The sequence below is a fragment of the Mustelus asterias genome, chromosome 5 (assembly GCF_964213995.1).
Source record: "Mustelus asterias chromosome 5, sMusAst1.hap1.1, whole genome shotgun sequence".
NCBI lineage: Eukaryota > Metazoa > Chordata > Chondrichthyes > Carcharhiniformes > Triakidae > Mustelus > Mustelus asterias.
The window spans coordinates 114,685,981-114,698,828 of record NC_135805.1 but is presented as its reverse complement, the minus strand read 5'-3'; the positions used below and the strand labels follow the sequence as shown (position 1 = coordinate 114,698,828).

Sequence of the window (12,848 nt, the reverse complement as noted above, 5' to 3'; positions counted from 1 at the left end):
CTTAATCTTTTATGCCTTTTTTATAGTTCCACTGACCTCCGTACTCTTTAATCCATCTCTAGCTTTTTCACCAGTTAGTGTCAGATTTTTACAGCACAAAAAGAGGTCCTTTGGCCCATTGCGTCTGCACCAGCAATTGAGCAACTATCTATTCTAAACACATTTTCCAGCACTTGATCCAAGGCCTTATATGCTATGGTGCTTCAAGTGCTCATCTAAATGCTTCTGATAAAAGACGATCAACCCAAAATGTTACCTCACTCTCTCCAAGTCTTTTTCAACCTGATATGACACTTTTACACTCCGAATACCACATGCCTGCTGATGGGTGCAGCCATTGAACAGAACAGGGAGTAGTTACTGCATTTTGCAGTTGGCAGCATGAATTTGACATGATGGCAGCATTGCAATGAAGGAGCGCAAGTTAACCGTGCATTGCCATCCCAATGTTCATTTTTGGGCATTATCTATTTAATCCCACATTCTACTGGTCCTGTTATTAGTTTGAACTTGCCCCTTGTCAAAATTACTCAAACTTCCTCAAAGATCAAAAGAAACCTCAAAAATGATATGTGTTGTTGATCATTAGGAGTGTAACAATTTTCATTATGTTTCTGGTATTGGCACTGCCCATATTTACTGCTGATTAGCAGGAGTATTATGATTTAAAATAAAAATCAACTTTTGACAAAGTTTCTGCTAATCAGGCTCATTCTTGAAGATGGTTGCTATAACCACAGCTTCCTGAGGCTAGAAAGTTATAAATATTGTACTTGTATATTGCAAATTAAATTCAACGGTCCTTTAATGGGAACATGCATTCGGTAACAATTACAGATGAGGGTCTACTCTTACACTGTTGCAACCAGAGAATCTCAAATAGATACAGTGTAATTAAATGATGTCCTTTTCTATACTTCTAATTCAAACAGAAATTTAGGAAAATTGAAAAACAAAATCAGAAAATGAGATCCTTTAGTGATGCAAGATATTCTAATTTCTTGAGGCAAAATGGACATATGTGCATCTGGAAAAAATATGCAGGTTTGCCAATGAAAAAAAGATTTTTGTACCTGCATTAAACCAAATAGTTCAGAAATCACAAATAGCTATTGTATAATTAAAGAGTAATTTGTTTACTGTATCCAATCAATGCATATTTTGCATAACAGGTGTTCAAATAATTTAGCCTGCAAGTGTTTAGTGTTCACTTTAAAATAAATAAATATGAAAAACCTTACATTGGGTCTTCGTGTTGTTATTGAAGTGATCTTTCTTCCTCTTTTTCACTACCACCTCACAGTCTTCTCCAATAATTTCATTTTCCTTGTTCTCTTCTTGCAATCTATTGAAAACAAAGGAGCTCAAATACTTCACCTAAAAATGTGATCATAGTGTAGATGTTAGTTTTAATATAAAAGTTTCATGTGGCTAAATACTGAATTTACGCATTTTTAAAATAGTATTAATGAGAGTTCGTAATGAAATAAGTCATGCACTTTGAACTATTCCAGGGAAACAATTTTGTTTGAGATTTCACACACTGCTGGTATTGCAGGATAGTTTCAGCCTTCTGTTAATGTTAGAATATAAATGCATATCAAATTATAATTTCAAAGACTTTACATTTTGAAACTTTCACGCTTAAGTTATGTCAAAGATGGAGTAAACTCCTCATTGGAAACTCGAATCAAAACTATATTGCCTTCTCATAATCTATATGTGCAACCAAAATGAAGTAATGAAAGGTTATCTACAGTGAATGCTTCATCTGGTTCATTTACTGATTACCAAGCGCAAATATTTAGATTTAACAATATATATTTAGGATTTCTTGTAGAGATGCTTTTGTTTGGTAACTGCAGAGAGAAGTGGCATGCTATTACAACACTAATCCAAATTGCTTTGCTTTTTGGTATGTAAAATTGTAAACAAAACCATGTAGGTACTGCAAAGCATTTATTTGCTTTAACAGTTCCAAATATTTTCATACAATTTTGTACGAAATGTATTCATTTTAAATGCTTTGCAATCAACAAAATATCTATTAGTTGGCAAAACAGCCAAGGGTTGGAATATTGAGCTTGATAATTCAAATGCAATTGGGAAAATCAGTGACAGATTAATTCAATACAGGAGAAGTGCAAGTTTTTACACAACGGCAGAACAAATACACCAGCAAAAGCCAATGGTGGAGCAGAAAGTATGATCATTGATTCAGGACCAAACAGTGGAGCAGAAATAATACAAGGTCAGTTCAGCACAATTCAAAAAACGTCATAATTATGTAGTGCCCTGGTCAGATGCATGTTGAACTCTTCTGTTTTGCTCTCGCACAATAAAATGACTTAAGCCATAGACAGTGTGCAGAAAAAAAGCCACACGATTGACCCCTAGCATTAAAAATTTCTGTTAAGAGGAAAGTCTAGCAAACATTTTCAGACTTGAAAATAATCAGGATGAGGCCCTATAGAAACATACAAACTATTTAATGAAAATCACAATTAAGCCAGAAACCACTTGAGAATTTGCCAGACACTAAAACCAAGAGGTTTGATGAAAGTGGAGGACAAATGCCAGGGAAAAAAAAACAATGATCAACACTTGGATGCACTCAGACGCCTCATAGAAAGCATTCTTTCTGATTGTATCACAGCTTGGTATGGCTCCCGCTCTGCCCAAGACCGCAAGAAACTACAAAAGGTCGTGAATGTAGCCCAATCCATCACGCAAACCAGCCTCCCATCCACTGACACTATTTACACTTCCTGCTGCCTCGACAAAGCAGCCACCATAATTAAGGACCCCACGTACCCCAGACATTCTCTCTTCCACCTTCTTCCATCAGAAAAATGATACAAAAGTCTGAGATCACGTACCAACCGACTCAAGAACAGCTTCTTCCCTGCTGCCATCAAACTTTTGAATGGACTTACCCTGCATTAACCTAATCTTTCCCTGCACCCTAGCTATGACTGTAACACTACATTCTACACTCTCTCCTTTCCTTCTCTATGAACGATATGCTTTGTCTGTATAGCGTGCCAGAAACAATACTTCTCACTGTATGCTAATACATGTGACAATAATAAATCAAGTCAAAATCAAATTGGAAGAGCGCTTTGGGTAGGTTAGGAAATTTAATGTCAGTTAAATAATATAGGAAGAAAATAGGGAGAAATGCCTTTTATTCCAGATTACAGTGGCATGAATGAGTTTCAATTGTGCCTATTTTATGAATGGTACAAATTTATCAAATTTGCTATACATGAAACAGATTTCAATAGTTCAATACAGGTCAAATATCTTTTATCCGTATGGCTATGCAGTTAATTGCATAGGTATGATAAGTGTTAACAGATAGGAAGTAAGGCAACAGAGGTGGCAAATGAAGAGACAATCTAGTATTTGTACCATATTTAATATTAAAAACTTTTAATTTCTGTATATTTTTAATACTCAAATGCAAAAGTAATGGAGACAACCCACTTGATGATTCAAAATCTTCAAATAAATTCCAAGAAGTCATGTAAACAACACTACAATAAGGATATTTGCATTTACAAGCTTCAAATTAGATGATTTGAAGAAAATGATTAGTTTAGTCTTGTTTTAATTTTAAATTACATCAATCCATGTATATGATAGGTCAAAACAACTTTCTCCTCACCATTCCATGGAGGAACACAACCCTATTGGAATAACTTTGATATGCTACCAATGAAATGGCCAAAATTGGGTCCTGACAAATTTGCAGGTTCAGGTGAGATGACAGCATCAAGGTTTTGACTGCAGATCTCTGGATTCTAATCCTAGAATGACAAACATAGAAGGCGGATAGTCAACTCATTGTGCCAGCTCTTTAAAAGAACTATCCATCAGGTTGCTCTTTCACATCCCTTTAGCAGTTCAAGTTTGCACTCCCCAAGTAATTATCCGGTCCCCTTTTGAAACGGAATCTGCTTCTACCACCGTTGGGGCTGTGCATTCCAGGTCACAACTTGCTGCATGAAAACATTCTGCTACATCTCAGGTTCTCCTGTCAATTACCTTTATATCTTTGCTCACCCTTCTACCAATGGAAACAGTTTTACCCCCTTCTCTACTCCATGGAGAGCAATCTCAGATCATCTAGTTTTCCTCGATACAAAAGTCCCACATTACCAGATGATTCTAGTAAACTTCATCTGAACTCTCTACAAGCTTGCAGAGCAGATTGAGGAAAATCTTGATGTTACAGTACCATGTGAACAGTATTTCTATAAACTTAAAATGATAACTCAGAATGCAGATTAACTAAATACTTTTCAGATTCATGAAAATAGATACATGATAGATGCATGAATGGAATCAGACTACAGCATCTTGGATTTATTGCCAGTGATTTTAGCTAGCATTTCACCATCCTTAGCTAGCTTCCATTTTTGAGGGATCTGGAGAAGCATAGTATTTGGAATAAATTAAGGACGGCACGTTGGAACAGTGGTTAGCACTGCTGCCTCACAGCGCCAGGGACCTGGGTTCAATTATAGCCTATGGTGACTGTGTGGAGTTTGTACGTTCTCCCAGTGTCTGCGTGGGTTTCCTCCGGGTGCTCCTGTTTCCTCCCACAGTCCAAAGATGTGCAGGATAGGTTGATTGGCCATGATAAATTGCTCCTTGGTGTCAGGGGGATTAGCAGCTAAATGGGCCAAATGGCGTCCTTCTGCACGGTCGGGACTCTATGATAAACAAAGAAATGGCTGCTTCTCTGACTATATAAAAATAAACAAAATCTTTAAATATGGAAGTACTAATTCGGTAAATAGAAAATTTGTCATTCCTCTGCATAAAATGATGTTCGGCTTAGGGTAGCTTCATTTGGTGAACTTTTGCTGATGCCAAAAAGAAGCCAATCTATGAGAAGCAGGTATCAACACTTTCAATGTTGGTTGTCAAACTGTTGTATCCATCGATCATCATTGTGACGCAGGCAGGCCCACAGGTTATCTTGCCATTTTTCTCTGTCGTCAGCTGGTTCCTCCTATTATTTGACGTTTCAGGTCTTCCCGTCATGTTTGTCTAATGCTCCTCGAAGGAAAACTATGGGCAAAGTATTGGTCACCTGGCTCTGGCTACTGCACTAGACAGAAAGTTCCTAGGTATGCAACCATCTTCCATCCTCTAAACTTACCTGAGCCACCAAAGTCACGCTTGACGAGTGCTGGCATACACTGCAGATTTGCCTTTGAGGGGAATGCTACATTTGGGATTTGTCCTTCCTCGAGATGCTCTGCAAACAGTGAAGGTGAAAGTTGTTGAGCTTCCTTTCTTGAAAGCTGCAAGTGGTCCATGTTTCATAGACATAAAACAAGATACTGGGCAACTCACCAAGGCTCCTTCAAAAGCACTTTCCTCTATCACCTAGAAGGACAAGGGCAGCCAATGCATTGGATGCACCACCACCACCTACACTTTCCCCTCAAAGCCACACACCATTCTGACCTGAAACTACCATTACCACTCCTTCACTGTCACTGGGTCAAAATCCTGGAACTCCCTACCTAACAGCACTGTGGATGTACCTACACCAACTGGATATTAAATGGCTCAAGGAAACAGCTCATCACCATCTTCTCAAGGGCAATTAAAAATTGGCAATGAATGCTGGCCAATAACACCCACATCCCATGAGAGAATAACAGACCTCAAACCAGGAATTTGGCTCAATTTGATGTTAATCCATGCATGTTTAATGAGTGGACTGAAAAAATGGTAGTTGCTTTCCTTATGTGTGCATCGAGTTCTGCATCAAGAGGCAAATTACCTGTCACCCTGGACCCAAGGTAGCAGAATTTATTAACCATTTATACTTACAGTAGGGTTTCTTTTTAAGTGTGATTAAGGAAATAATGTTTTGCTTATTGCAACCAAAGGATTCTCCCTGTTGAACTTAAATTTGGTAGGATGGCAGTTAACTTCTTATCGATATGGAGTAGCACTAGTACTCTATAGATAAGGTACTCCCACCTTTTACATCTCCTTTATTCATGTAAGCAAATACTTCCAAAATAAACTTGCTAAGGACAAATCTTTGGCATGAGTTAGTTGGCAACAGTCAATGTTTCAAGCTCTTTATGAAAAAAAAGGCATACGCTTACAAAAACTCTTACCAGAATCATTCAGGCTCTCTTTGCTTCAGTCTGTATATTGGTTAGTTAAATTTATTTTCCTTTTTTAGCTAACTTAAGTCTAATTTCTTCTGCACAAATAGGCCAGTCGGTTGATTCAGCATTTCCTACTCCTGTTCAGAGTATAAACACAGTTTTACTAGGTGACAGATAGCTGAGATAACCAAATTACCTGAAACTTGAACTAATTTGTTTGCTGATAGTTTGCAATTCAGTCCAAATACCTATGATTCCATTTCTATCTAGAGTGAGGGAGGTATTTGGCATCATATTTCAAGATTGTTCACATTACATTGCTGCTTGTTTTGTCTACTAGTACACAAATTTCCCAAATGCCTTCATTAGAGAATGGGAATTGGAAAGATCCAAGATAAACCAGAATTCTTCATTCTTCCTGTAACTACACAATAATAATGCAGCCAAAGATTATCTGGTTTAACCATCAATTTCGCAGCCAAGGCAGAATTTCTATATTTTAATGATCCTTGAAAGATGTACTTCATGTTCATCTGAGCAGTCTTATGTTCTTGCAAAACCAAGCCTCACTCACTGACCACAGTAATGGTCAAATGTAGCGTTCCACCAACGTTGATCGAAGTAGAAGTGGATAATAGAGAGCAACTGCAAAAAGGTGTTTCTTTCTGCCTATGTACTACTTTGCTGGATCCTTTGGCATCCGGCATGAAATTCATGCAGGCCTCAAAAGGCCTGCTTGCTTTTTTGAAAGATAGAAGTATTTACCTTAAAAATGGACACTGGAAAATAAGTATTTGATGGACATTTGTGTCGAATAAATGGAAACAGTAGAGTAAGTCATCCACTGTGATGAGTGATTGTAAATACACTGTATAAAAAAGTAGACTGCATTGGGATACCTTTGAACTTGTATAATGTTTGAAATTATACTTGAAACTTGTACATCTGATGTGCCAAGTGTAATTTTACAAGATGTAAATTTAAAATGTAAAAAATTTAAGGAACTGACATCCTGAACTTCAATTCTGTCTAGATGGCTTTTAAAGATGTATAATTTAACACTCCAACGTCTGGCTTGTAACTAACAAACACATACTTGTAAAACAAATAGTCCTGACTCAATGTAAAAGGAGACCCAGGCAGTTTGATTGTTCGGGAAAAGCTTCAGTGAGTCCTCTACTTGTACTAAAGTCTAGACTACTACTCCCAACCCAGAATTTTAAAAATTGTTTATGGAATCTGGGCATCTACTGTCCTCAAAAGGTGGTGGGGAGTTGCCTTTTTTCTCTTTCATGGAGTGTTGGTGTCACAAACAAGGCCAAGATTTGCTGCCCTAATAGCCCTTGAACCAAGTGGCTTACTAGGACATTTCACAGCACAGTTAAAAGTCAACAAAATTGGGTCTGGAGTCACATGTAGGCGAAATAAGGTAAGGACAGCAGAGTTCCTTCCCTAAAAAAAATGAACATTAGTGAACCAGATGGGTTTTACAATGAATGACAATTTCATGGTCACAATTATTCTTATTTTGGATAACAGTCACCATTATTCTTTCTATTTATGGGATGTGGGTGTCCCTGGCCAGAACAGCATTTATTGTCCATCTCTAGTTGCCCTTCAGAAGGTGGTGGCAAGCAGCCTTCTTAAACCACTGCAATCCATGAGGTGTAGGTACACCCATAGTGTTGTGAGGGAGGGAGTTTCAGGATTCTGACCCAGTGACAGTGAAGGAACAGCGATATATTTCAAAGTCAGGATGATGAGTGGTTTTGTGGGGAACTTCCAGATCTGGTGTTCCCAGGTATATGCTGTTCTTGTCCTTCTAGATGGTAGTGGTTGTGGGTTTGGAAGGTGTTGCCTAAGGAACACCAAGATGAGTTCTTACAGTGCATCTTTAATTGGACACACAGCTGCTACATTTCATCAGTGATAGAGGGATTGGATGTGTGTGAAAGAGCTAGCAATCAAGTAGGCTGCTTTCTTCTGGATGACGTTGAGCTTCTTGTACTGTTGGAGCTGCACTCAACTAGGCAAGTGGAGTATTCCAATACACACACTCCTGACTTGTGTCTTGTAGATGGTGGACATGCGAGTTACTTGCCACAGGATTCATATGGCTAGTCCAGTTCAGTTTCTGGTCAATGGTAGCCCCCATGATGTTGATAAAGAGAGATTCAGCAATGGTAATGCCATTGAATGTCAAGGAACAATGGTTAGATTCTCTCTTGTTGGAGATAGTCACTGCCTGACAGTTGTGTGGCATGAAAGTTACTTGCCGCTTGTCAGCCTGAGCCTGGATATTGTCCAGGCCTTATTGCATTTGGACATGGACTGCTTCAGTATCTGAGGAGTCGTAATGAAAAACTTTCCAAATTGATTAACTGGATTTAAATTCCACTAGCTGCCATGTCATCAAGGCATTAGCCTAGACCATTGGATTATTAGTCTAACCACATTACTACTACCCCATCATCTCCTGGATTATGATTTGGAAATGGTGCAAGAATGACAAACGTCTCAATGATGTTGGAGTAGAAACTTGTGGTGGTGTTCCTGTTGCACCTGCTGCCGTCGTCCATCTCGGTGATAGAGAATATAGGTTTGAAAGGTACTGTCAAAGGAGCCGTGATGAGGTTTTGCAGTGTAATTGCATACGGTATATGCTGTAACCATGATGTGTTGGTTGGGGAAGTGGTAAACATTTAAAGGTGATGGACCGTGCACCAATCAAGTGGGCTGCTTTTTCCTGGGTGGTATTAAGCTTCTGAGTGTCACTAGAGCTGAAATCATCCAAGCAAGTGGAGGATATTTCATCACACTCTTGACTTGGCCTTATAGGTTCTTTTAAAAGCTGTGGTGTATCAGAATACCCAATCTTTAACTGTTCCTATTGTCGCAATATTTTCATGGCTGGTCCAGGTCAAGTTTCTGATCAATGGTAACAACATCAACCTTAACCCACGTGGAAAGATGCTCTTTGAGTCAGTATAGGCTTGATGGGCCGAATGGCCTCCTTCTGCACTGTAGGGATTGTATGGTTTTAATAGTGGATGCTATTGAATGTTAAGGCATGGTGGTCATTACCTGGCACTTGTGTGGTGTGAAGCAATGACCATCACCAACCTTGACATTCAATGGCATTAATTAACATTACTGAATCCCCAACATCAATATCCTGGTGGCAGAAGAGAGTGGTGAAAATTATGGGGAGCGTTAGTATCAACCAAGATCGTTACAGCACTCATCCGAATCAAAAAGCTTAACTTCATATCATGGCAGGAAACCAATTTAAACTTCAGTACTTTCAAACAGAAAAAGGTGCCTATTCATTTAACTTTCTAGGTTATTAAATACATGTTGCTATGCTGCTCTGCATCCTCATCTGATCATCACTAACTTGAGGGACACAGATTCCAGATCCCCGATCAGTGGGAACTATAGCATTTGCAGCCTCATGATTGGGACGAGAGCTCCATGGTTGTACAAAACTTTGGACTTTCAGTCTGAGACACAAGGCTAGATTTCACAAATATATCAGTAGAGTAAATGGCACTGCAATAAATGATAGCAGTCACCATCACGCAGCAGTAAGTCTTTCTTTTAAATAGTAATAAATACTGCAAACTGAATGAGAAAATGAATTTCCCGCTGGTGGTAAAAATCTAACTTGTGATATTGCAAGTTATTAGGCCCTTGTCCTCCCTTCTGTGGATGCAAGACGAACCAACCATGCATATTAGAACATTAAATAAATATACAATTTTCAATTTCTAATGCTCCATTACACATTCTCAGCTGATAAATATATGAAGCTTTTGAAACAACTGAATACGAATAACCGCTCTGCAAAATTAATAACTGTGAAATTATTCCTTTCCATGCCCCAATCTGCAACATATAACTGACCACTAAATCTCTCACAGTTAACCAATCAAGTGCATTGGACTGTGTTGAGAGAATTAACAGTTACTATTTGCTGCAAAATAATTCCCCTATTACAAAAGCAAGGCATCGCCAAAACAATTAGCTCACAACAAAGACAAAAATGCAGATTTTAGAGTAGCACTCTCTTCTGATAGCTAATACATAACCAATGGTACTCACCAGTTATGAAATACTTTAAATAAAATGGAGGACATTACATGATCGTGTCACAGACTTACATCAATATGCAAGTCCTCCAAAGAGGGGCAAGTATCCAGAAGCCCCAAAATCCTTTATTTTGCATATCCTGGACTCATGGATGGTGATTTTTGCCAGACCCTGGAGCAAACCTATTAGAAGACCCCCCACCTACTTGTGTCACACACACACCTATATCCACCACCAGCACCCCATCCCTTAAATGTGTGGGGTAGATTAGAAGTTCAACCAGAATCTTTAGTCAAACAAGCTCTACACTGCACATATGTGCAAATTCTTTTTTCATCAAGCAGTTATATTCATGAAATGGCTCAGTAATGTTTTAAATGCCACCAGGCCATGTAATAGTCTTCATCACAAATCCCCAATGGTGCCAGGATGGGGCTCTCTGGGGATACTCCCTACTGCCTCCTCCATCATCCACAGAAACATACCCATTAGCCAATGTAGCAGCCTCCTCCATCACTATCCCTTGGTACGGTCTGTCCCAATAGCAGGACGAACCCCCAGATTGCAGCTAGGGTATATGATCAGGATAGAGTATCATAGAGCCATAGAATCCCTAAAGAGTGACAGAAGGGGGCCATTTAGCCCACTGAGTCTGCACTGTTATCCAGGCCCACCCTCCCCACCCTATTCCCGTAACCCCACATATTTACAATGGCCAATCCACTTCACCCGCACTTCTTTGGACTATGGGGGGAAATCGGAGAACCCAGAGGAACAGACACAGGGAGAAGTTTGCACAGTCATCCAAGGCCAGAATCAAACATGGGTCCCTGGCACTGTGAGGCAGCAGTGCTAACCACTGTGCCATCCTGTAGCTCTGGGAGTCTTTGATATTGCCTCCGGATCCCATGAAGTCTCATGGCATCAGGTGAAAGACAGTCTAGGAAACCTCCTGATTACCACCTATCATCAAAGGCAAAAGAAAACAGCAGGATCTCAATGTCCATTATCAAGGGTGGCTCCGATGCACCTCCACAAGAGTGTTGACGGAATCCTGAAAGGCATAGCTGCCAGAAAAAACATATTCAATATAATCCTCACCCCTCCAGCTGTCAGAGCTACCTGTGTGCATGACAGTACTGCTAGTGGTGACCATATGGTACAATTCTTGTGGAGACCAGGTCCTGCATACCATCCATCATATTGTGGGGACCAGTGTTAAACTGGAGGGATTCAGAGCAAGCATGGTGTAGCTATGTATTAAAAAGTTGAAATAAAACCAATGGAGGGTCTCTTCCAAAAGGATTATCCTGTGGCACTTACAAGAAACAAATCTATCCAATCTGAAGTTGTCAGAGCTCCTTTGTGCTGAGATTTGGGAGGTAGAGAAGGCGAATCCAGGACATCACTGAAGCTGGCAAAAAACTAGTGATCCAGCTCAACTCCCATGGGATTAAACCCCCAGGATGGGGGCTTGAAACATCGCTGACTTGTGCGTTAATTTCAGCCATAACCAAACGTGTAACAGAGAAAAACAAGTTAAAACACCAAAATAAAATAAGCAGCACAATTGGGGGCACACAACTAAAAAGAAAAAGCTGCCAGGACATAAAAACAAAACGAACAGGGAAACAAGACACAGAAGCAAAATGAAAAACAACTTAAGGCTGATGTTTCTGATGTGGTGGGGTAAGGGTGTTCTCCATCGATGTTTATTATGGCTAATGGCTCAGTCCCGGTTCTGTCAGCACTCACTGTCCACACAGCTGCTGCTGCTGCTGCTTCCCCTGGCGGCGGCGGAGGCTGCTGTCCTCCTTGTCCCTCTCCTCTTCATCCTTTCCTCCTCCTCCTCATCCTCCTCTCGATAAAACTCGAACCGTTTCCAGCCATCCTCGGATTTCACCCAGCATCCTCCCGGGGATCGCCAATCTTGCCCTAAGAACGGCATCCTTCCTTCCTTGATTGCTTGCTCCCTCCGGGAGCGGCGGCTGGCCCGCACCGCTTTACAGTGAAGCAGCCGTCCACATGAAGCGGCGCGCGCGACAGCCGTTATCAACGGTTGGGGGTTCGAACGCCCACTCGCGCTGCCTATGTTTACAAACAGCTCCCCTCCGCCTTTATTGACGGAAGCCCCTGAGTCGGAAATCCCGCCCCGCGCTCCTTATTCTGCCCAATTATCTGTCGCTGTCTGCCGCCCCGCCCGCCCCGCTTCCCCCATTCTGGGTTTTCATTGGTGTATGTAGCCGTCAATCATCGAGGAGCCAGGGCCAATTGTTGTTCCGCGTGGCTTCGCAGATACCAACTGTGGTTTCCTTCAGCCGGACCCTCTGAGTTTATTTGATTTAGTTTATTTTGATTTGGCGAAAAGAATGGCAGCGAAATTACTTTTGTTTCCCTCTCCTCCCTTTTCTTCCTTCTTCCATTTTTCTACAGCGTGTGGTAGTTGTAGAGCGTGGTTTGTGGAAGAAATGTTATACCATTGAAAAATATTTTGAGTTCCATTTTGTTTTATCCATAATGCTGCATTTTGCACTTCCGTGCAGTCTGTGCACCGACCACACGTTGTTCTGCCACGCAAGAAATTATGCACGATTAAAGATCATGATTTGG

The 12,848-nt window shown here is 40.4% G+C and overlaps 1 protein-coding gene across 1 annotated transcript in view; it reads right to left on the bottom strand.

Annotated features, from left to right (window-relative positions):
- The window catches only part of fbxo25 (F-box protein 25), a 38,639-nt gene extending 26,291 nt beyond the window's left edge, over positions 1-12,348 (bottom strand). The window contains 3 exon segments of the mRNA XM_078213225.1: positions 1,242-1,345; positions 11,994-12,076; positions 12,079-12,348. Coding sequence (XP_078069351.1) covers positions 1,242-1,345; positions 11,994-12,076; positions 12,079-12,186 — 295 coding nt within the window. The 5' untranslated portion in view covers positions 12,187-12,348.
- Positions 12,349-12,848: the final 500 nt, after the last annotated feature.